This window comes from Lepidochelys olivacea, assembly GCF_965140295.1.
Source record: "Lepidochelys olivacea isolate rLepOli2 genome assembly, chromosome: 11".
Taxonomy (NCBI): domain Eukaryota; kingdom Metazoa; phylum Chordata; order Testudines; family Cheloniidae; genus Lepidochelys; species Lepidochelys olivacea.
In genome coordinates, this window is record NC_140421.1 from 69,337,335 (window position 1) to 69,362,649 (window position 25,315).

At 39.9% G+C, this 25,315-nt stretch overlaps 1 protein-coding gene across 3 annotated transcripts in view; it reads left to right on the top strand.

The window, feature by feature from the left end:
* Window positions 1-25,315, top strand: part of UBE2F (ubiquitin conjugating enzyme E2 F (putative)) — a 134,028-nt gene that overhangs the window by 32,132 nt on the left and 76,581 nt on the right. For all 3 annotated transcript variants that reach the window (XM_084644145.1, XM_084644144.1, XM_084644146.1), the window contains exons 5-6: window positions 18,927-18,994; window positions 21,639-21,709. In XM_084644145.1, the coding sequence (XP_084500271.1) occupies window positions 18,927-18,994; window positions 21,639-21,709 (139 nt within the window). The remainder of the gene's footprint in view (window positions 1-18,926; window positions 18,995-21,638; window positions 21,710-25,315) is intronic.

Below are 25,315 nucleotides of genomic sequence, written 5' to 3' on the forward strand. Positions count from 1 at the left end.
TTTTATAGGCTGAAGCAAGCTGGATTTGGCTCAGCTTCAGCCTTGAAGGAGTTCAACTGCAGAAATAGACACTTGAAACTATTCTCAGCAGAAATGATTTTGTTCACGATATGTCATAAACTGTTACTGTTTTACAAGGAACTCTTTATTGCAGGTTTTTTTGGGGGCGATTAATTCAATGGAGACATGACAAAATAGATGAGAAATTTTAAAAGTATTTCAGGAGTACTTCACAAATCTACACATTTCAGAAAAAGAGTGGTCTCTGCTACCTTCTTAGCAAATATTAGTAACTGTGCTGTCATGAGGTCTCATACTGCAGCCACCCTTTTTAAAACAAATATACAACAAAGCATTTGCTAGCATACCATGAAATAGATCAGTAATAAAAACCAAACTGCAATTTTTGAAAATGAAAGCTGCTTTTTCGATACATGTGCTAAGTTTTACGTATTGATTTGCAGAGTTCATCATTTCCTGATGAGTTTCACAGTGAGGTTCTGCTGTGTAAAATTTAAAGCCACTACATTTGAACAGGAAACCAGAACTGGGGTATATCCCCACATAACTTTTTGGTAAAGCTGTGCAGAATATTAGCTGGTTAAGACCCTGATCAAACTCCCACCGAACTTGGTCCTGTCTCTGAGATTTTGTGAAACTGTCTAAATGGAAACACTTAGCTGTAAAGTATAAAGTGCTAAGGTTCAGGCGTTAAAGTACTGTGTGTTGAGAATAGATAGTCTTCCTTCTGACTCTAGATTTTTTTTGTAATTTTTAATTGCACTGAACTTTTAAGATCTGTCCCTGTAATTTTGTGCTAATCTCTGTTGCCAGTAAACAACATGCTGATCAGCGCAGAAAACATATCTTATCTGTAAAGCACAGTTTAAACTTACGGTGCTATAAAAATGTTTTAATAATAATGACCGTTCTAATTTGGCAGTGGTACCAATAGTTAAACCAGGCAGACACTAGATGTCACTGTTACTCATTAGTAAAGATAAAATAACATGTAGTTGGCAATAGAAATCTTGACTCTTTCAGTTTAATTTGTGTTTTCTTGGACTGGAAAATTTGGCAAGACTGCCCCATTGAGTACACTAAAACTGATAGCAAAGACTGAATGTATTAAACATGACAAAAGTTTCATATTAGCAACTGGTTGTGTAGAGGGTAGACTAATTAGATACATGTGAAGGTCATCAAATCTGTTGGTATGTGCCAACTGTTGCCCTTGAGTTTAACAGATGCCTTTTCATAATACTGTGGAAAATTTTAGTTGACTTTCTGTAAGGTCACCAGGATCTAAATTAACGATATCATAACTGTGAAACAAAGATGGCTTTTTCTTTTTTTGTATTAAACCCGAAGTGGATTATGTAGTGCACAATAGTTTACTTCTGTAACTGTAAACTACAGCTAAACAAGGGGACGTGCATTGTTCATGTTCATGATGATGATCATTGTGTTAGCTTCATTACTGAGGTGAGATTACATGGAGAGAGGTGATTTTATTCTTTTTAGTTAACATTTTGTTAACCTAATTATAGCTGCACAGCTGAAGTCCTGGCTTTTACAATCTGATCAAAATAAACATCTATTTTCAGCTGTGCATAATTCAGTTACAAAACCTGTGATCCAGTACCACTTAACCCATGCATCTGTTCATGTGAACATAATAAAACCCTTTGCTTTTAATGTAGTAAAACAAGCCAAAAAGAACCTCCCAAATAGCTACGGTTAGTGGGGCACACAATCATAGTGACAGGTTTCAGAGTGGTAGCAGTGTTAGTCTGTATCAGCAAAAACAACAAGGAGTCTTTGTGGCACCTTAGAGACTACCAAATTTATTTGGGCATAAGATTTTGTGGGCTAGAACCCACTTCATCAGATGCATGGAGAGGAAAATACAGGAGCAGGTATAAATGCATGAAAAGATGTGAGTTGCCTTACCAAGTGTGAGGTCAGTCTAACAAGACAATTCAGTTGACAGCAGGATGCCACAGGAGGAAAAATATCTTTTGAAGTGGTAATGAGAGTGGCCCATTTCAGACAGTTGACAAGCAGGTGTGAGTAACAGTAGGGGGAAATTAGTATTGGGGAAATAAGGTGTAGGTTTTGTAATGACCCAGCCACTCCCAGTCTTTATTCAGGCCTAATCTGAAGGTGTCCAGTTGGCAAATTAATTCCAGTTCTGCAGTTTCATGTTGGAGTCTGTTTTTGAAGCTTTTCTGTTGAAGAATTGCAACTTTTAGATCTGTTATTGAGTGACCAGGGAGATTCATAGTGTTCTTTTACTGAGATAGCAGAGAGTTGGGTAAGTATTTCTTCCAGAATTGTCCTGACTCAGATTGGTATTATATATGCACCAGAGGAACCTGTTACTGTAATACCCGCGAACCTTAAACTTACCTGTTCAGGAGAAGCCAGTTTTCCTCCTCTTTCCCATATTTAAAAGCCACTTTGAGTAGTTAAATTAAGTGCTCACTTCTAGAAGTGTCCTAATGGGGCCATTCTCTAGCTTGGTGGTGAAGGGAATGCCTTCCAAAGGATCAGCTTTGCAGTTTTCAAATTACAGGGCAAGAGTTGGACTCAGCCTGATTTTTGGTGCCAGAGAATTCTATACCTTAAACCTTTTCTGTAGTATTTTTATGGTACGTCGCTATTTAGGATTTGGAGATCCAGACTTTGAAGAATAACTAGGAAAGGATTGGTAGCTAGTGTAGAACATGGAGGACCAATGTTGTTTGTTGTTGGTTCACTCCATTAGCAGAGGGTCTGCTAGGTGTTTGGTTTATGTATAGGTTGTGGATGGCCATCTGTGTCTGGCCAAGGTATGGAAGTTGCCATGAAACAGCCAGTCGATGACAAACGTTGAGGATGGGATTAAACTTTCACATTCTGTTTACGATTTTAGAAGCTGGAAAATGACTTAGTTAAAAATTCAACTTGTACTGGAAGTGAAAGTTGCAATAAATTGTACTAGTTAATCTAATTTCTGGGGGAATCCTAATGTGTAGAGCAGGGGTGGGCAAACATTTTGGACCGAGGACCACATCTGGTTATGGAAATTGTATGGTGAGCCATGAATGGTCACGAAATTGGGCGGGGGGGGGGGGTTGATTCGGGTTGGGACCAAGGGGTTCGGAGGGCAGGAGAGGGGTCAGGGCTGGGATAGCGGGTTCGGGTGTGGGAGGGAGTCAGGAGGGCAGGCTCCAGGTGGCGCTTACCTCAAACAGCTCCCAGTAACAGCAGCATGTCCCCCCCTCCAGCTCCTATGCAGAGGCACGGCCAGGCTGCTCTCCGTGCTGTCCTGTCCGCAGGTGCTGCCCCCGCAGCTCCCATTGTCTGCGGTTCCCAGCCAATGGGAGCTGTGGGGGCAGCGCTTGGGGCGGGGGCAGAGTGCGGAGCCCCCTAGCTACTCCTACGCGTAGGAGCTGGAGGGGGAATATGCCACTGCTTCCCGGAGCTGCACGGAGTGGGGGCAAGCCCTTGACCCCTCTCCCCAGCTGGAGTACAAGCGCTGGATTAAAATGTCTGGAGGGCCAAATGCGGCCCCCGGGCCATAGTTTGCCCACCCCGGGTCATAGTTTGCCCATTACAATTTCAGGGAAAGAGAGAACAGCTCTATTTGGGGTTTTTAACGTCTTAAACAAAATCTGATGTAGAGAGTTGGTGCGCCTGATTTTGTTGTAGTGTTTTGCTTTGTGGTTAAAATCTCTGTTCTTAGATGCTTTTTGTTTTACATAGTCTTGGTGACTATGGCAAGTTCTTAATAGACAATCAAAATAAGTTTTTCTAGGCACTTCAGGAAAAAGGTACATGGGAAAATAAATTTTATCACAAATGATGAAGCAGAAACATGTTCACTAGTTTACAGAATAAAGCTGCAGCTCTTTCATTGTTCACTCCACACCGAAGCCTTTGTCAGCATATATCAGTATCCATTTGTTTTAATTCCTGCAACACATAATTATCAAGGAAGGATATGAGTTTGAAATGAAAATGCATACAAAGAACATCTTACGTCAGGAAGCTGAATACTTATTTTATGTAACCAGTTTTTATTTACAGTGAACCTGTGCTCTGGGGAGTTTCTTATTCATTTAGGAATTAGCTTTGTGCCATACAGATAAGCCACCCAATCTTAGTTTAATGTCTCTAACAGTGAAATTAAATGTGTCAGCTGTGGCAGTAAAATATTCTTTATTATTCCTGAAGCAGAAACATCGCTGACTTCTGTCACTATCTGGACTGTTTCCTCCTTCTGCCGACTCCCTGAGCCAGTTGCTCTGTCTTGCAAGAAGATCATCATGGCCGCAGCTGCTTCTACCAGTTACTGTTTGTTTTTTCAATTTTTGTAGCAGTAGTCAGTTAAAACTAAGAAAAGCACGGAGATACCTGCAATGTAGGCTTCAGTTACTGCTAAAAATTGCAGGGTCAGCATTACGCTCTTCACTCATATTTCTGATCCTGAAAAGGATGGAGCACAGAGTTTGGAGTGCTGAGGTTCTTCTTGTTCCATTGCTAGGGTCAGATGCATGGCTCCACAATTAATCAGAGGTCAGAGAGGGAATTGCACATGAACAAAGTTGAAGGGATGCACAAGATTAATGTGATGAAACAGTAAGAGGCAAGTGTCTGCTTCCACCTACACAACTCCGTTTGGGTTGATAGCTGAGCCTTCATCAGCAATAGGACACAAGTGCCGCCAGACCTTGAAAGAAGACTGGGAAAGCTAGACTAATCTCTTATGGTTAACAGAGAGATTTGTAACAAATGTAGTCTGCTTTCTGCAGATGATTTAATAATCTTATTTAACTCTAGAAGTGGATCTTAAATCACTGGAAGAAAATCTGGAAGGGTTATGCCTACTTGTCAAAACTGTCAGTCTACTTTCTTCTTTGCTTACTACCGGTTCTATAAGCCTCCAGTTAAGAATATAGTTCTCATTTGGATCCTAATTTGCAGACTGTAACTTTTGAGTTGCTGCTGCTGTTCCTTTTCACTTAACATGAAAGGTATTCTATTTGTTGACTGCCCTGGTTTGTGAACCTTTAAAAGTAGAGAAGTAGGGATCTTATCTTTTAAGCCCCATAACCTTCATAGGGCAATTATAAAGCTCCAATTTCCAATCAATACCATGTCATCAGCATAGAAACTACAGAAGATACCAGCGAAGATCTATCTTGTCGAATGGAATGGAGAGTTGTATATCTGGTTGACTGCTCAACCCAACTTTTAAGAAAATCAAGCTTGCCCACAAAGAGATCTTCAGTAGTCCAAGGAAGACTGATAATCCTTGTTGAGGATTATATGCTAAGAAGAATGGAAAGAGCGTTCTGCAAGGCACAGGTGGCCAACAGGATGGTATTCTGTCATCCCAGAGGCAAGATATGAAATGTCCCTGTCAGATTGAATAGGCTTCTGATGTCAATGGGCCAGGATCCACCGATGATGGTGTACATCAGCACTAATGTCATTGCATCATGGGATATCTCTCAGATTAAAGATGACTTCAAGAACTCAGAAGGGTGCTGCAGAAGAAGAAACTCCAAGTAATCTTGGAGATTTTCCTGTCCTGAGAGGGAAGGAAGATGCAAAGTAGAAGATGCAGGAAGTAAACCACTAGCTAGGTAAATGGGGTAAGGTAGAAGGCTCTGATTTCACTGAACATTGTTCCACTTTCTGTGGGGAGTGGTGGGGTTGTACAGTTTGGATGGCTTCTGGCCTCTATTCCAATAGAAGGGGAACTGTCTTCTCAGAGGCAGGCTGGCTAGAGTAATCAGAAGGGCATCAAACTAATAAAAAAAGGGGGAAGGTGAAAAAGGGGAACATAAAGTCACTCCTTGCACACACAATCATGATGTTGAGAACAAAATAAATCAAGAAACGGAAAGACTTGAGGAGAAATTCTGTATTTGCCTATAAGCCAATGCTAGGAGCCTGGGTAACAAACAAGAGGAATTGGAATTGCTCATTTATGAGCATAAATTTGATCTAGTTGGTATTACTGAAACCTGGGGGGGGGGGGGGGGCGTGAGTCACATGATTGAAATGTTAAAATCAATGACTATAACCTGTTTAGGAATGATAGAGTGGGCAAAATGGGAGAGGAAATAGCACTGTCAAAAATGTCATTACCTGTTTGAGTTGTTAGCAATTCAGAAAAAAGATCTTAATGTTTATGAATCAGTGACCTAATAGATAAAGACCAAAATGGGATGCTAGTTGGTGTCTGCCACAGATCACCAAATCCCACTAGGAATCAGAATGACCAGCTTCTGAAGCACCTATCCATAACATGTAGGGGGAAAAAAGCTTTGTGATCACGGGGGAATTCAGTCTGAGTGACACATGCTGGAGGTCTTATGCTGCCAGGACTAAAAAACATGCTCAGAATTTCTAATTATTAGAGGTCATAATTTTCCAACTCAGAAAGTGTTGTAGCCAACACTAAGGGGATTCTATATTGGACCTCCTCTTGATGAAAGAGGAATTGATCACAGAACTAAAATTAGTGGTTGCTTAAGTACAAGTGATCATGACACTATCATGTTTGTTACGTGCAACAGAATAAAGTCCAAACTGGTAATATATAGATGTGTGGTGCTTTAAAATGACCAATTTCACAAAGCTGAAAAAAAATAAGTCAGGTCAGTTGGGAAAGTGAATTTAAACAGAAAATGTGAATGATAATGGGGAGTTGTTCAAGAACATTCTGCTAGATGCTCAAAAAGCTACAATCCAGTAAGAAGGCAGCATTGGTTAAATCCAACCTGTCTTAGAGAGGAAATGAAGGGTTTGGGGGGCGGAGGGGGGGCGTGCATGTTTTTTACACACACAAATGGGAGAAAGGGGAAATTGCATAAGTCATAAATATAAATCAGAAGCTCAGAATGGTAAAAAAAAAAAAAAAAAATTGATCAGGGAAGCAGAAGGACAAATCTATGGTCAGCAGAGTGATTATGACCACTCCCTGTTCTAACTACCTCAAAATAGCAAACACTCGGTCCAGTCTTAAGTATTTGCTGGATCAAACTCTTATTATAGGAAACTACTTTGAAAGCTTAATGTCAACTCAGTTTGTAGCAGTAGGAAGCAGCCTAGATATAGCCAAAAATTATCAGAGTTCTGCTGCTTGTTCGTGAAAGGGAGGACCCTGTCACATACAAATTATTATACTAAACTGCAGAAATCCAGTTAGAACAGTAATTATGCTTTTTATTTCTATTTGTCACAGGAGTTTGTTTTGGACATGTGCCTTTTGGCTGTGTCAGACTTGTAATAGATTTATTTACATTAACATAAATGAAGATTTGCATTTAATGAATACTGTCTCTCTCATCTGATTCAGGACCTCTGTCAAGAATTAGGATGCTTGTAAATTAATATGTGCCTTAGAAATGGTTTTATAGTAGCTAATATGTACAGTGTGTGCCCTCAGACAGGTGTGCAAACAAGGTTCTGAGTTTTAAGTTTGAAGAGAATAATATTTGGTCTTCATGAAATATACACCTAAAATACTCAAAACGTAACATGTATGCACTGTTAGAGCTGTATTGGTCCCAGGGTTTTAGAGGCCAAGTGGATGAAGTAATATCTTTTATGGGGCAAACTGAGAGAAACAGAAGTTGATCCAATAAAAGATACTATCTTGTCTCTCAAAACATAAGTTTTTCTGGGGTTGATTGATGTTTGCCCAGGGGGTCAACAGTCCTCACAGATGTTTCTTCCTTTCTTGGAACAAACTTTGTGGGAGTGTGTTGCGTCAGAGACAGTCAGTTTTTTTATAGTTCAAGGCAAACAATTTAAAACACTAATATTTTACTCAAAAAAGATATTTTGCCTAAAGATAACCCCCACTAATTAAAAGCTCTGTATAAATGTTAAAATATGCACTTGTTAACCTCTCACACTAAAAAAATTTTATTTCCAAATCTTGCACAAAAAAACCCTAGGTTTTTTGTCAGAAACTATATCTGCTTAAATTAAAAAAGGATAAGTATTTGCTTTAAATGTAGTAAGTAAAGTGTCTGATGTATATAACATTTTAATATATGGAAACATAGGCTGCCTAAATTAGAAATTAGTCTGTGTACAGTAATTTATATATAAAACCCTGAATGTTAGATTAAATAATGTAATGTAACGCATTGACACCAGTTGTCCGATGAAGTGAGCTGTAGCTCACGAAAGCTTATGCTCAGATAAATTGGTTAGTCTCTAAGGTGCCACAAGTCCTCCTTTTCTTTTTGCGGATACAGACTAACACGGCTGCTACTCTGAAACCAATTGTATTTGCTGATTTAAACTTGTTGAGATCTTGCTGGAAAGTCAAGGGGTGAAACTGGAAAGCTAGTACAGAAGTGCTGTCTGCCTCTGTTTGAGTAACAGTTGCCACTTTTTAAGTAAACCACATGTTCTCCCAGTTGAATGTTTTCCCCACGTTACCCCCATAATTTAGGGTGTTCAGGAATGGGCTTTGTTTCAGGCCTATCTAACATTTCAGTTGAGTTAATAGGTTCTTTTTTTCCCCCTTCCCCAAATATGCCTATTTTTGCTTTAAATATTGGCAAGTATGAAAGTTCAGAGCCACTGACTGTAGAACCTGCTTTCAACTGTATTCTTTGTGGCCTGTCCTAGTTATTGGATGTTCTTCACTTAAAACAGTAAATTGGATGTAATAATACTTAGCACTTACATGGCATTTTTTAATCTTCCAGTCCTTACAAACATTAATTAATTAGTAATACATTTAGATTATAAAGAAAAATGAAATTTAAGACTAAATGGAAGGGGAAGGGATGAATACATTGTTGGAGTGCTGCTTAAAGACACAACTTTATCTAGTAAAAAGGAGGTCTCTGGAATTAGAGAATGGCAATCACATATCCCTCCCCTTCCCTTGGACATTGGTTTTTCTCCCCCCCCAACACCTTTTTTTTATGGGCCATCCCTATATAGTAGCCTTTTAAAAATAATAATTTTTATTTTTTTTTTTATTTTATAACACTATTTTTGATGGGTGCAATAGCTTCACATACCTTAACTTTTCCCTTGTATTGCCATTCTTGAGGGAAAAATGGTATCCTTATTCTTTCTGTACCAGTCCATAGTAGTGTTGTGACTCAAAGGTAAAGAACTGCCATTTTGGGGAGATTAACCGCTTGTTGGAGGATGCCATGCTGTCACATGAAACCGGCCAATGGGAGCTGCGGGGGCGGTGCTTGCAGGCATGGGCAGTGCATGGAGACCCGCTGCTCCCCTCCCCACAAGGGTGCACAGAGGTGTGCCAGCAACAGCCGACCGCAGCCGCTTCCGGGAGCAGTGTGGGGCTGTGGCAGGCAGGCAGCCTTCCTGAGCCCTTCTGCGTTGATGGCCGGGAGCTGCCTGTGGTAAGCGCCTCCCAGCCAGAGCGTGCACCTCGCACCCCCTCCCGCACCTCAACTCCCTGCCCCAGGTCAGAACCCCCTCCTTCACCCAAACTCCCTCCCAGACCCCACACCCCCTCCATTAATATAGTAGAAATGTGCAGCCCATGACAACTTACCAGAATTCGTGGAGTGGCCCCTCTGCAAAAATTGCCCACTCCTGCTAATAAGGCAAGACAATAATACTGGTTTGTCTTTTGAGAAAAAGTTTATCATGCTAGTCTCTTTAAAATGAGTGAAATGTGATATGTAGTATATAATTTGTATTCATTGTATTCAGATTAAGAACATAAATGATCATACTGGGTCAAACCAATGCTCCATCCAGCACAGTATCCTGTCTTCCAACAGATGCCAGATGCTTCAGAGGAATGAACAGAAAAGGGCAATTCTTGAGTGATCCATCCCATCTTCTAGTCCCAGCTTCTGGTAGTCAGAGGCGTAGACATCTTGGCTAATAGCCATTGATGCATCTATCCTCCATGAACTTATCTAATTCTTTGTTGAACCTGTTTATTCCATTTTCTAGATCATTTATGAATATGTTGAACAGCACAGGTCCCAGATCTTGGGCGACCTTGCTATTAATCTCTCTCCATTCTGAAAACTACCGTTTTGTTTCCTGTCTTTTGAAACAAGACCTTCTATCTTATCACATGACTGCTTACTTTGCTCAAGAGCCTTTAGTGTGGGATCTTGTCAAAGACTTTCTGAAAGTCCAAGTACACTGTATCCACTAAATCATCCTTGCATGTTTGTTGACCCCATCAAACAATTGTAGTAGTTTGTTGAGGCATGATTTTCCTTTACAAAAGCCATGTTGACTCTTTACCGACATATTGTGTTCATCTATGTGTCTGATAATTATGTTCTTTATTATTGTTTCAACCAATTTGCCTGATACTGAAGTTAGGCTTACTGGCCTATAATTGCCAGGATTGCCCCTGGAGCCTTTTTAAAAAAAATTAGCATTACATTAGCTATCCTCCAGTCATCTTGTATAGAGGCTGATTTAAGCAATATATTACATACCACACTTAAAGAAAAGGAGGACTTGTGGCACCTTAGAGACTAACCAATTTATTAGAGCATAAGCTTTCGTGAGCTACAGCTCACTTCCTCAGATGCATATCGTGGAAACTGCAGCAGGCTTTATATATACACAGAGAATATGAAACAATACCTATTCCCACCCCACTGTCCTGCTGGTAATAGCTTATCTAAAGTGATTTCCAGCACAAATCCAGGTTTTCTCACCCTCCACCCCCCCACACAAATTCACTCTCCTGCTGGTGAGTGGGCTATCACCAGCAGGAGAGTGAATTTGTGGGGGGGGTGGAGGGTGAGAAAACCTGGATTTGTGCTGGAAATCACTTTAGATAAGCTATTACCAGCAGGACAGTGGGGTGGGAATAGGTATTGTTTCATATTCTCTGTGTATATATAAAGCCTGCTGCAGTTTCCACGATATGCATCTGAGGAAGTGAGCTGTAGCTCACGAAAGCTTATGCTCTAATAAATTGGTTAGTCTCTAAGGTGCCACAAGTCCTCCTTTTCTTTTTGCGAATACAGACTAACACGGCTGTTACTCTGAATACCACACTTAGTAATTCTGCAATTTCACAATTGAGTTTCTTCAGAACTCTTGGGTGAATATTGTCTGGTCTTGGTGACTTGTTACTGTTTTATTTATTGATTTGTTCTAAAACCTCCTCTATTGACACCTCAGTCTGGGACAGTTCCTCAGATTTGTCACCTAAAAAGAATATCTCACGTGTGGGAATCTCATCCTCTGTAATGAAGACCAGTGTAAAGAATTCATTTAGCTTCTTCACGTCAGCCTTGTCTTCCTTGAGTGCTCCTTTAGCACCCTTATTGTCCAGTGACCCTCTGATTGTTTGGCAGGCTTCCTGCTTCTGATGTAGTGTAAAAAAAGTTTTGCTGTTAGTTGTGTGTCTTTTGCTAGTTGGTCTTCAAATTCTTTTTTGGCCTTCCTAATTATACAGTACTTTTACATTTGACTTACAAGAGTTTATACTCCTTTCTATTTTCCTCAGTAGGATTTTACTTGCAATTTTTAAAAGATGCCTTTTGCCTCTAACCACATCTTTTAATCTGTTGTTTATCCATAGTGGCGTGTTTTGGTCCTGTTACAATTTTTTAAAATTTGGGGTTGACAGTAGAACCTCAGAGTTAGGGACACCTTGGGAATGGAGGTTGTTCATAACTCCGAAATGTTCATAACTCTGAATAAAACGTTATGGCTGTTCTTTCAAAAGTTTACAACTAAATATTGACTTAATACAGCTTTGAAACTTTACTATGCAGAAGAAAAATGCTGCTTTCCCTTTATTTTTGCAGTAGTTTATATTTAACACAGTCCTGTACTTTATTTGCTTTTTTTGGTCTCTGCTGCTGCCTGATTGCATACGCCTGGCTCCAAATGAGGTATGTGGTTGACTGGTCGGTTTGTAACTCTGGTGTTCCTAACTCTGAGGTTCTACTGTACATTTAATTTGAGCCTGTACTACAGTGTTTTTAAAAAGTTTCCATGCAGCTCGCAGGCATTTCACTCTTAACGACTGTTCCTTTGACTTTCTGTTTAGCTAGCTAGCTTCATTTTTGTGTAGTTCCCCTTTTTGAAATTAAATGCTACTGTGGTGGGCTTCTTTGGTGTCCCTGCCCCCTCCTCCCTCCCCCACACAAGGATGTTAAATTTAGATTCCTGTACTGTAATTTTAATTATATTTTAAAAAATCTTTTTATAATATGAAACACAGTAAAAATAATATAGACCTACTGTAGCAAAGTGCACATGGAGTTGTAGAGGAAAAAAGTGTGTAGTAGTATAGATTAATGCAAATTTAAGGGGGGGGGGAGATTGTTTTAACTATCTGTTTAAGAGATTGAGAGAGAAGTTTAATTTCATTCTCCACAGTTGAGAAGTGGATTCCTTTGCCCCCTCCTTAAGGCAGCCTCACATACTGATGCCATGGGCCTGCACTGTGACAGTATAAGTCTCTTGTACTTGCTGGATCAGAGGTATGGGAGTCCATACTGACCCACGCTCTTCGTAAATGTATGAAGTGTGCTGAGGCTCACTAGTTATTTTACTTTGAGGGTTACCTAACGTTCAGCCCTCTTTGTATCTGCAATTTTTTGTGCATTTTTCCTGAGGAGTAGATTTAACAGGCCTGTCGTTCCTAGATGAAATTGAGGTCCTGTGTTTCCTCTGGGGTTCTTGAACTATTTTTTGTCGGCCTGGTGGCCTTAGTATGCAAGGAGATAGTTGGAGTCCTTTGTTTGTTCTCTGTGTTTGTATCTGGCGGGAAGGTGATAGTCCGTGTGCACGCTCTTGTGCTTGCTTGGAATCCTTTGGAATTTGTATTCCTGCTTTGTGGGTTTGTCAGTTAAGATTCTGTAGATCTTTTGGTGGGTTTAATTTTCTTTTACATAAATGCATGTGTGTATGCATGAACATTTGCAAACACTTTTTTTATAGAGGCGTAAATAATTAATACAAAAGAATTGTGAAGCAGTTAAGATTGCTGCATACGTGACGTACCTGACAGAAACCCACAAAATCAAGGATATGAAAAGTTAAGTCAGTTGCTATTGCACACACCCTTTGCTCCACTCACTAGCACACAAATTACCATGAGCACAACTATCATATACCGTGTACTGCAACTGTAATTCTGCACGCCTGTCACCTTGCTGTACACACTCCTTTAACATATTATTCCTCCCCAGTACCCACCTAAACGCTAGTAGTTGTGGATGTTTGGTGGTATGGCTGGTTATATTGGAGGAAGGTAGTTTGGTGAAGGGTTATGAGCAGAAGGCCAGCTGAAAGGGAAAATAGAATGCTGCAATCCCTAGTGGGGCAGAGTTGTGGTGCATGGTTTATGATGTAGAAAACAACGAATAATGTATTTTATTTTTTTGTCGTCTCTGCCATATTATAACTATTTGATGTATACACTAGTAACCTTCTGAGTGAGTTCAGCCTGTCACAACTGAAGGATCAATTGAGCATGCACATTGTTTGCTATTATATTCAGAGATCTTCAGAACACTTAAGAATTAGTTGAAGAATGGATACAGTGCAGTAGATGTCCCTCCAAAGCACTCAGAGTGCAGCTGATTGGGATAGATCACCATTATTGAGCTGCTGCAGTCTAGTGGAGTATAGCATTTGTTTTCCAGAGTTAGAAGCACATTATCACCAGTGATTCATGCTTTATTTTTGTAAGCTTTGTACCACATTTGAGATTTAGTATTCTTGAGTACACTGCGCATCATTGTCCTTGACAAGCTATCTTTCTAACCCTATGTTATACTGGACAACAACTACATATGCCGCTGTAAATAGTCTGTAAAGGAGATTGTCTGATCAGTTATTGACTTTGTAGCTATTAAAAACACACATGGGTGCTTAAAATTAGGCTCCAAAATCTATATTTAGAATCCATATTTAGGCAGCTGAATAAGGGCTTAATTTTCAAAGTGTTGAGCATCCAGCAGCTCCCTTTGTCTTGAACTTTAGGCATCCATTTTTGATTAGTCCACGGTATCGGACTGAGTTTGTATGTCAATACAGCACTTTGCCTTGTTGTAACAGAATGATTCAAGTTCAGTAATATCATCTGTTTTGATAGCTTGCTAGAATGAAACCCAGCTCGCTGCTGTCTCCATTTAATCAACAGGAATTCGCAACTGTAAGGATAAATGTATATATTAATTAAAGATTTAATTAGCATTAGCAGCATTGCCAAAAAAAAATCAATGGATGGAAATTGATGGTGTATTCATTTTAGAACAGTGGTTGGCATATTGAAGACTCCTCCTTACTCAAAAATACAAAGAAGAAAGATGGTAAAATCTGAAATTTGTTGGGGAGAAGGATTGATAATTCTGTAGCAAGTTACATAATTTTAATCAGAGATGTTTTGTTGAAAGACTTTTCAGTCATGGAGTGTAGTAGTGATTTTCGTTTAGTATGAGTTGTATCTAAAGAGAAAAAACATTTTAAAGATATTCTGTGGGGCTGTCAAGTAATCGCAGTTAACTCGTGATTAAAAAAAATTAATAGCAATTAATTGCTGTTTTAATCACACTGTTATACAACAATAGAATACCAATTCAAATTTATTATAAATATTTTTGGATGGTTTTTCTACATTTTCAAATATATTTCAATTATAACACAGAATACAAAGTGTACAGTTTGTGTGGGTTGTGTACTAATGTTCTGTAGTTCTGCATTGAGGCAGCTGGGGATTCTGCTTGAGGGGATGGGGAAGACCAGCCCCAGCCTGTCCTCATAATCTTTAGATCCCATGACATTATTGAATCCTGATATTTTTTGTTTGATCCTGGTCACTTGCAATGACCCCTGCAGCATCCCACACTTCCTCAGATAGCAGGAGGGCCCCCAGACTGTCATCCCATGACCATCTCCTTTTCCATTCCTGGACTCTCTCCTATGTCTCTTACATGTGCTGCTTGTGTCATAGTGTATATCTACATTGCAATAAAAAATCTGTGGCAGTGAGTCTCAGAGCTGGGGTCGGCTGACTTGGGCTCATGGAGTTTGGGCTGTGGGACCAAAAATATTGGTGTATAGATGTTCAGGCTTGGGCTGGATACTTTCTCCCCTTTGCGGAGTCTCACAGCCTGACCTAAGCCTCCAGAGCATGAGCCAGCTGTGGCCAGACCACAGGTCTTTTACTGTGGTGTAGACATACCCATAGAGACGCCTTACGAGCTGCCTGCTCAACAGGAAGCTTGACAAAAAGACAGAAGATGGGAACTGACAATATTCCTGGCAGCATGACATCATGGTTAAGGCAGAGTCTCTGTCACAGAGATCACGGAAGTCATGGATTCCATGACTTTCTGCAACCCCCATGACTTCGGCAGCAGCCAGTGTGGCTGACCCCAAGGCTACCCAAGCAGCTGGCTCCAGGGCCAGCTGCTCAGGTGGCTCCAGAGACAGCCACACCAGCTGTTGCTGAAGTGGCCCTGCAGTCAACCGCACCGGCCACTGTTGGAGTGGCCCTGGGGCCACCCACACCAGCCGCTGCTAAAGTGGCCCCGGACAGCTGGCCCCAGGGCCCACCCAATCAGCAGCCAGTGCGGCTGGCCCTGGGGGCAGCTGCCTGGGGCCACTGCTCGGTGCCCCCCGGCAGCTGGCCCCAGGGACTGCCCGAGCAGCAGCCCTGGGGACAGCCGCACTGGCTGCTGCTTGGCGGCCCCCGGCTGCTGACCCCATGGATGGCCCAAGCAGTGGCCGATGGGGCTGGCCCCGGGGGCCTGGCGATGGGGCTGGCCCCGGGGGCCTGGCGATGGGGCTGGCCCCGGGGGCCTGGCGATGGGGCTGGCCCCGGGGGCCTGGCGATGGGGCTGGCCCCGGGGGCCTGGCGATGGGGCTGGCCCCGGGGGCCTGGCGATGGGGCTGGCCCCGGGGGCCTGGCGATGGGGCTGGCCCCGGGGGCCTGGCGATGGGGCTGGCCCCGGGGGCCTGGCGATGGGGCTGGCCCCGGGGGCAGCCCCAAAGATTTAGTCAGGAGTATTTATAGTAAAGGTCATGGGCCGTGAACTTTTGTTTATTGCTTGTGGCCTGTCCATGACTTTTCTTAAAAATACCCATGACCAAATCGTAGCCTTAATCATGAGTAATGTAGATGGGTTGCAGGCTTCTGCTGACACAAGTGAGAGATTTCAGTGTGAGGTAAAGACAGAAGAGGGTGAATGGGGACTGGAAAAAGGATGTGCGGGTTCAGAAGCCATGTTGCTCTGGAAGAAGATTTTAGAGAGCTGGTGGAGGAGGAATTGAGACGTATTGTGGACAATATTTTGGAACAAGAACATAAGAACAGCCATACTGGGTCAGACCAAAGATCCATCTAGCCTAGTATACGGTCTTCCAACAGTGGACAATGCCAGGTACCCCAGAGGGAATGAACAGAACAGGTAATCATCAAGTGATCCATCGCCTGTCTCCCATTCCCAGCTCCTGGCAAACAGAGGCTAGGGACATCATCCTTGCCCATCCTGGTTAATAGCCATTGGTGGAGCTATCGTCCACGAATTTATCTAGTTATTTATTTAGCCCGATTATAGTCTTCGCCTTCACAACATCCTCTGGCAAGGAGTTCCACAGGTTGACCGTCCATTATGTGAAGAAATACTTCCTTTTGTTTGTTTTAAACCTGCTGCCTATTAATTTCATTTGGTGACCCCCTAGTTCTTGTGTTATGAGAAGGAGTAAATAACGCTTCCTTATTTACTTTTTCCACACCAGTGATGATTTTATAGACCTCTATCATATCCCCCCCCTTAGTCGTCTCTTTTCCAAGATGAAAAGTCCCAATCTTATCTATCTGTCCTCATACGGAAGCTGTTCTATACCCCTAATCATTTTTGTTGCCCTTTTCTGAACCTTTTCCAATTCCAGTATATCTTTTTAGAGATGGGGTGACCACATCTGTATGCAATAGTCAAGATGTGGCCATACCATGGATTTGTAAAGAGGCAATATGATATTTTGTGTCTTATCATCTATCCCTTTTTTAATGATTCCCAACATTCTGTTCGCTTTTTTGACTGCCGCTGCACACTGATTTCAGAGTAACAGCCGTGTTAGTCTGTATTCGCAAAAAGAAAAGGAGTACTTGTGGCACCTTAGAGACTAACCAATTTATTAGAGCATAAGCTTTCGTGAGCTACAGCTCACTTCGTCAGATGCATATCGTGGAAACTGCAGCAGACTTTATATATACACAGAGAATATGAAACAATACCTCCTCCCACCCCACTGTCCTGCTGGTAATAGCTTATCTAAAGTGATCATCAGGTGGGCCATTTCCAGCACAAATCCAGGTTTTCTCACCCTCCACCCCCCGCTGCACACTGAGTGGATATTTTCAGAGAACTGTCCACAATGACGCCAAGATCTCTTTCTTGAGTGGTAACAGCTAATTTAGACCCCATCATTTTGTATGTATAGTTGGGGTTATGTTTTCCAATGTGCTTACTTTGCATTTATCAACATTGAATTTCATCTGCCATTTTGTTGCCCAGTCATGCAATTTTGTGAGATCCCTTTGTAGCTTTTCGCAGTCTGCTTTGGACTTAACTGTCTTGAATAGTTTTGTATCTGCAAATTTTGCCACCTCACTGTTTACCCTTTTTCCCAGATCATTTATGAATATGTTGAATAGTACTGGTCCGGGGGACACACCACTATTCACCTCTCTCCATTCTGAAAACTGACCATTTATTCCTACCCTTTGTTTCCTATCTTTTAACCAGTTATCGATCCATGAGAGGACCTGCCCTCTTATCCCATGACAGCTTACTTTGCTTAAGAGCCTTTGGTGAGGGACCGTGTCAAAGGCTTTCTGAAAATCTAAGTACACTGTGTCCACTGGATCCCCCTTGTCTGCATGCTTGTTGACAAAAATCTTTAGGTTAATTTATAAAGTACCAAGACATGTAACATTTTATCTGCTTTGTAAGGAATATTTATCTAAACCAGTTATGGGGACAAGGGGAGAAAGCAAGAGGGTGGTGTAGAATAATAATACTACAGAAAGTTGGGACGCCACAACCTCATTTTTAGGCTTGACTGTGGAAAAATATTAAACATAAAAACAATATCCTTTGGTTTTCTCACAATCATGTTGCAAAGGCCAAACTTTTTTTCCATTGAAGATATTTTGAGTATAAGGAAATACCATCGTTTCTCAGAAACCACTTTGATTAAAAACTGTCAAGGAATTTTGTCCATCAGTAGCATCTGAATTTTCAGTCTAATCATTGACCGCTTTGGAGTATTTTCAGGACTGAACTACTTAGGCCTGGTCTTTTTGTACCAGTCTCATGATTTTAGTTAGAAGTGAGATTTTGTTTGTTTGTTAAACCAAGATAGTTATACTTCTACAACCTCTAGTGTGGACACAGTTATACTACTTCACAGGTCCTTTAGATGGTAAAGCTTATTCCCTTCCTATATGGGTATAAACTATACCTCTGTAAGCATCTGTATACCAGTATAACCAAGTCCACACCAAGGAGATTGTACTGCTTTAACTATATCAGTATAGTTGTTATTGCCAAGTGCTCATAAAGTGGGTCTTGGAGAAGGCCGATACGATCTCATTCAAATCCATCTGTATCAGCTCGGGGAAGGTTGTTCTATGTAGAGGTGACGGTGTGGAAGAAAGCATGAAAGCAAGCAAGGTTAGAGATGTAAGCCTGACAGGAACCCCTAAAATCATGAAGAGCAGGACTGTTAAGAGATTTTAAAATGTAATTTTAGTAAAATGACACATTTTAAAAAGATACGGTGCAAGTATAATGGAATATTTCAATGATGTTGTGATTATCATAATCTAAGTAATAACTATGCTGTGTCGTCTTTGTACTCATATAACATTTGTTTTTCTTTTCCTTTAATTTTTTTGTGTTGTGTTTCTTTAATAGATGAGGGTTATTACCAAGGAGGAAAATTTCAGTTTGAAATTGAAGTTCCTGATGCCTATAACATGGTGGTGAGTATTTAATTCATTTTTCTCAGTTGAGACAAGGTGGACGAAGTAATATCTTTTGTTGGACCAAGCTTCTGCTTTCACAGAGCTTACACAGAGCTTGTCTTTGTGTTGTCATTTGCATTTGCTTCATATAATGGAATTTCAGACAACTCGGTGTTTTGCTATGTGGTAGGTAAGAATCTCCCATATCTAATGATGTCACCAATTTTATACTTTTTGTGCCTAAAATTTCATAGGAATGTTCCTTTGAAGATGAAAAGATCTGTTCTGTAGGCTGTTTCTATTTGCAGTAGTCTGGAATAGCCTACTCAGGAGTACAGACTAGAAGTTACACCAATCACATGTGAAAGTCTCCCTGCGAATTCCTCCCATTCTCTCTGCCTTCTTATTTTGTTTAGTGTATTGCTTAAGCATTTCTATAGTAAGCCAACGTGTTTCTGGGGGAGAATGAAAGTATCTGCTTTCCAAGATGGTCAAACTTGTGCACTTAAGTCAGGAGGTTCAATTTTGATGTTTAATTCCCTTGAAAAGGAGCAGTGGTGACATACGAACAGTGACATTTCTCATTCCCTCTCACCTGCTTTATTTGTTCTCTCCTAGGTACCTATTTGCTTACTATAGCAGTGTTTAAGTTCATGTCCCAGAAAATAAAACACAGTGGAAATTTTAGCTAGAACTCGTTTTGAAAATAGTTTTTGTTGCTAAATGCAGCACACTTCTTGTATGTATGTGTGGAGTTTGGCTGGGCATGTATTGCATTTAAACAATTTGCCCTTTACCAGCCTCAACATTTTTTGTAATTCATGATTTTAGTCTTGATTCTGCATGAATCAGTTTTAGACAGAAAGCCTAGCACGTTGGCAACTCATCCTGATTGGGGGATTCCAGATGCTACTGTAATACAAATAAGCATTCTACATTCTTAGTGCTTTCAGCTGAGAATCATCATCAGAGATCCCTGATATAATGAAGCTAATTTGAAGTGAAAGAAGATCAAAGAATTCTTTGATTTCTTGTTCTGTTTTTAAAAAATGGCTTGGTTCTCTTGGTTTGCCATTGCTAAGTAACTGATTTTGTGTGTTGTGACCATTCAAGGTGACATAGTGTGTAGGATCATGACTGAAGGGCTGTCTGAAGGCTTGGCACTGAGACTGAACTACTCTGGGATAGGATCCAATCATTCCAGCCCTTTAGATTTTCTCCAGGACCAAGGTTTGGGTATAGAGCACCATTTTAAGGAGCCTTGCATGCCATAGAACTAACAGGCTTCAGTATTTTCCTCTGTGCCAAGAATATCTGCTTCAGACTCAGAGCTTCGTTTGATGTCCCTCTAGCATTTTCCACACCCTCTTCATTGAAAGTGGAAGGGGAGGAGAGCTAGCTTTCCATCTTGAAAGCCCTAGGTGCCCTTTTCCTCATTAAAACGAGGACTTTCCACAATCTTTGAACCACAGAACAGGCACAGCTCAGGCAGTGAATTCCCACCACTGTTCCCTTCACCTTATTCACAGGCAGCTGGACTGAGAGTTTAGAATGTGTCCTTAAATTTTTGAAGACCATGAAGACTTTGGATTAACAGACAGACCAATTTATGAGACAATATATGAGATTATTTCTGTGAAGAGATGTTATCAGAACCATTTTATCTCTTGGCTGAGGACTTTATATAAACTATGGGGAAATTGTTTAAAAAAAAAGTTACAATTGTTACAATACATGATTTATTTGATGTTTATGAAACATAATGGCTAATGCTTGAAACGCAATATACCAGCTGGAAGAAATCAGTCACTTGATTTAAAAAGCGAATATTGTAATATGGAGAATTTGGATGGAATAACTTGCTGTTGCTAATCTGTTAGAATTGTTTGATTTTCCTTTGACTTACTTAAAAAAACTAGAACAATGAGGCTCTGTTTTGGAATCCGATTTTTTTTAAAATGTGCATTTATCAATATGTATTAAAAATGAGCTATAGTATCCGTTGGAGCTACATGCTGAATTGAGTTTAGTGATGTCACTGTAAAATAATACAAATCTGTATCAAGATTTAAAAACCCAAGAAATAGTAAAATGGAACAGTTATCCTCAGTACTTCTGTGACCATTTAAAAACAGGAAATACTTTCCTTACCCAGAAAGAAGAGGAGGACTTGTGGCACCTTAGAGACTAACAAATTTATTTGAGCAGAAGCTTTCGTGAGCTACAGCTCACTTCATCAAGTGAGCTGTAGCTCACGAAAGCTTCTGCTCAAATAAATTTGTTAGTCTCTAAGGTGCCACAAGTCCTCCTCTTCTTTTTGCGAATACAGACTAACACAGCTGGTACTCTGAAACCTTTCCTTACCCAGAAAATTATTGAGAAGGTGAAATCATACTGGAAAGAATCTTTGCTCTTCCTCCATTTGTTTACAAAGCCAAAACCCTGAATATAACACTGAATGGGAAAGCAGCAGTGTCACTGTAGTTTTATATCCTGTTCTGCTCCATAAGGTAACTGCCAGATTAACATTAGTACTTGGACTGAGGTCACCCAAATTTAAATTTTAGCTTCCAGGAACTGTACAATTCATAATGGTTTGTTGGTGATTTAACTTATTTGAAAGGACAGCATTGTAATCTCTGTTTGTTTTGTATTTTGGCAGCCTCCAAAGGTAAAATGTTTGACTAGAATCTGGCATCCGAACATCACCGAGACGGGTGAAATCTGTTTAAGGTAGTTAACAGCCTTCTTTTATTGTCACTTCTAAGTTCTTGTAGAGATCATGGCCCTTGACCATAATTCTCACTTCAGCACCAGTAGACAGATAATGTCTCATACTTAAATTTGATCCTTAGAAGTAAAGGAAACTTCCTGAAAATATTTTAGACTATTGTAATACCAAACAGATATCAGTTGTAAACCCAGATGAATCCAAACCGTTTCTGTTTCAGAAGAAAAAAAGATCATAAATGCATCCCAATCAAATAGGTATTCTGTGGCATCCAATATCCTTTTGAATCCATCCTTCCAAAATATAGCAATGCCCTCTAATTATTCAGAACATAGAGTCCTTTAAAATTTCTCCAAACCTGCAGAAGATTTTCTGCCCTGCAACATAAATTCCATTGATTTCCTGTAAAAGAGATTAGCTTCTTGTAGAAGAGAGTTTTGAATTCCTAGTTCTGTGTGCTTTTGACTAAGACCTGGCTTTGCAACCATTTACCTAACTACCCAATGTTGTTGCAAGGCCGAATGATGAATGAAGCCGGGTGGAGTGGTAAGAGGCGATTTATTCAGTTACAGCATCCAGACCACTCGTTCCCCTCTGTCTCGCGACCAATCAAATGAGCCCCGGGTTATGGTTACAGCCTCTCTTATCCCTACCCTTCTCTTGGTACCTGCCCTATCCCTTACCTTCCAAATTATCCTTTTGTTTCCTAATATGGTGCGGATTACCCCTTCCCAGACCTGAACTGTTTGCTTCCTAATATGGAGAGGCTACCTTTCTGTGGGCCCTACCTATTTGATTCTTTATATGGTGCATTTTGAAGCCCTATTTTACTGGCAGCAGATTGGGTAATTGAATAGCCTAACTTACGGTAAGGCCCCAAATTAGGGAACTTTGTGGCTTAATTTATGAGAGGACGCTACTCCTGAGGCAATACTTGTATTGCCCTCTCCCCTGTTAGACAGGGGCTCCCTATGCAGCTGAGGGTCATCTTGCTTCCAAGCTGGGGTTTCTGCGGAGAATTATGAAGGCAGGCTCTTATGCCTGGATCCTGCCTTCAGCTCCCCATAGGCCAGATACAACGCTGAGATCCCCTTTATTCCTGCACCCACACTCAATTGTAGGATTTAAAGGATTCTGTGTCATTGCATGCTGGCTATTGAGATCTCTTGCAGAAAAGAACAAATAAACTGTGAACTGGCCAAGCGTGCTAAATTTCTCCTTTTCTATCTACAGCGTTGCTACTAGAGAGACATAGATTGAGCCTACATCAAATTAAAGGAGCTTTAGAATTTTCTTGTGTCTAGAATCTTAAGAACCCATGTTCTAATTTAGCGTATGATGTAACTGTTTGCATTTGATCTTACACTTTCACCATTTCCAGTTAAAACCAAAGGTCATTTTTCCATAATAGAAAAATACATAGCCTCTATCTTTGTGATTGTTAATTTGAGGCAGATTAACTTTAATAGCTCCATTCTTCCCCAAAGTTGTCGTCTTGGAATATTCCATCGATGTCTTCCCTAATGTTTTGAATTATAGGATCCAGGTGGTTTTAAATTATCCCACACTTTAAACCCTTATTTAGTTTAAAGCCTAAAATATTTTAAGCACTAGGAGACTGTTTAAATTTTCCAGGGGGAAAAAATTGGTAGGATGTTAGTTACGTTAGACAAAAATCTTGGATTTTGACAATAACAAACTACTTGTAGGAATGGCAAATTTATTAAATTTCAATATGTAATATAAAACTGATATGATAAAGTGTAAGAAAAATAACCATATATTATTATCCTCTTAAGATAGTGAGATCAAATTTAGCCAAAATATAGGTTTTAAAATTAACTTTTTCAAAAACACGACTAGTAAAATGTTTGCAATTTAAAAAACAAAGATAAACTATTTTTTTAAAAATAAACATTTCTTTACAATTGTTTGTAACCTAAATATTAAAGCGTGAGACCCTAATAGTGAAATTGATTAGAAAGTGATTATAAGCAAAAATCAAATGTGTGACAAGTTTGTCAAGCTAATAGAAATGAAAAAAAGAAATACAGCATAAACAGTGAAAATAAACAAAATTAATAAAGGTTTTAAAATCCAAGGTAGGGCTTATAATATAATAATTATAATATGGTAGATAAGGAAATAATTACAAAAAACCTTGTTTTTCATATAGCTGTGCTCCTTTAAATTTAAAGTTTGTAATAGTCTTCTACCCAATATGGTGCATAAAGATATGATGCTTTAATAGGAAAGCTTGTCATACCTTCAATATGGCAGCCAGGCATATAGTTTAGTAAGCTGCAAGGCATGTGCAAACTATTGTTTCAAAAGCATGTTCTATTTTCTGTATTTCTAAGGAGTTAATTATAATCAAAGTACAAAGTGCTAAAGCATTTTTGTGTGTGCTTCTTACCATGCTGGTTCTACGCCTGTCAGAGTACTCCATGGGAGGAATAAAGTGTGTGGTGATGCCACGTGTCTTAGCAATAGTGCACATACATTTTACTTACAATAACACGTTTGCTTATATAAACTGGCTTTGGAAATGCAGAGCTTTGCCAAGCAACATGCAGCCCTCCCCTAGGACCTCTGCCCCTCCACTGGATCTGCATACAGATGAGTGGGGCTATCATCAGCACAGTAAAGAACATAAAGAGTAAGACTTCAGTGTTGGCACTAACATGTAGAATCACATCTTTATCATGTGGAATAGTTACAGAAAAAGGAGTGTTGAGGTTAGCTATCTACAATGTGGAGAAATGTAACAGTTATTCCCTGTGCATTTTTAACCTGTTTCCCTTCAAACAGTTAATTCAAGTCAGTCTGTGCAACAACCGAATGTGTGTACACAGACAACCATAATGTAAAGATACAGGATTGCTATTCTTAAACTTAAGTGTTCAAATCCACACAGGTTCTTCAGAAATCTACCAGGTACCCAAACCTTTGCACTTGACGACCTAGATGAATTTTTCATTCAAGCAACAGAGGGGTTGTTTTAGATTAAGTATTCAGAGATTAAATAGTTTTTATATTATGTACCTTTGGAGGTGTGTTTTCAATATTTTTAGTTTTAATTAGTTATCTGTCAACATTAAAACCAATTTAACACTGGAATGTTGTAATTAGGCTGCTTTATGCAATACACAAGTAGAAGGCAGGGTAAGCCCTTTCTTTTAGAGTCTGTGCTGAAATCCCTGAATTGGTCTGATTGTGAAAGATTTTACTTTAAAAGCCAGAAATCTTTAAAATGTTCTAAAGACTTATGAAGTTTTCAGAAGTATTTTTAATTTTGATTAAATTTCAGCTACTCCACATAGGAGAATACTATATTTTCTATGGGAGACAGTTATGTTAGAGAAATTCAATATCAGAGAGTTTGGTACTAGATTTGGAAACAAAAGACTACAATAACTACTGCTTTTTATGGACCTGATTCTCAATTTTTGTAGACCTATTTTGTGCCTGCAGTGGATTTTCAGGAAATTAAAATTGGCTTTTAGGTACAAAATTATTCCTGGCTTATTTTTCTACTTAAAATACTTAACTAGCATTTTTTCCAAACTTTAATTTCTACTTCCTAAATAAATATATGTTTATATTAT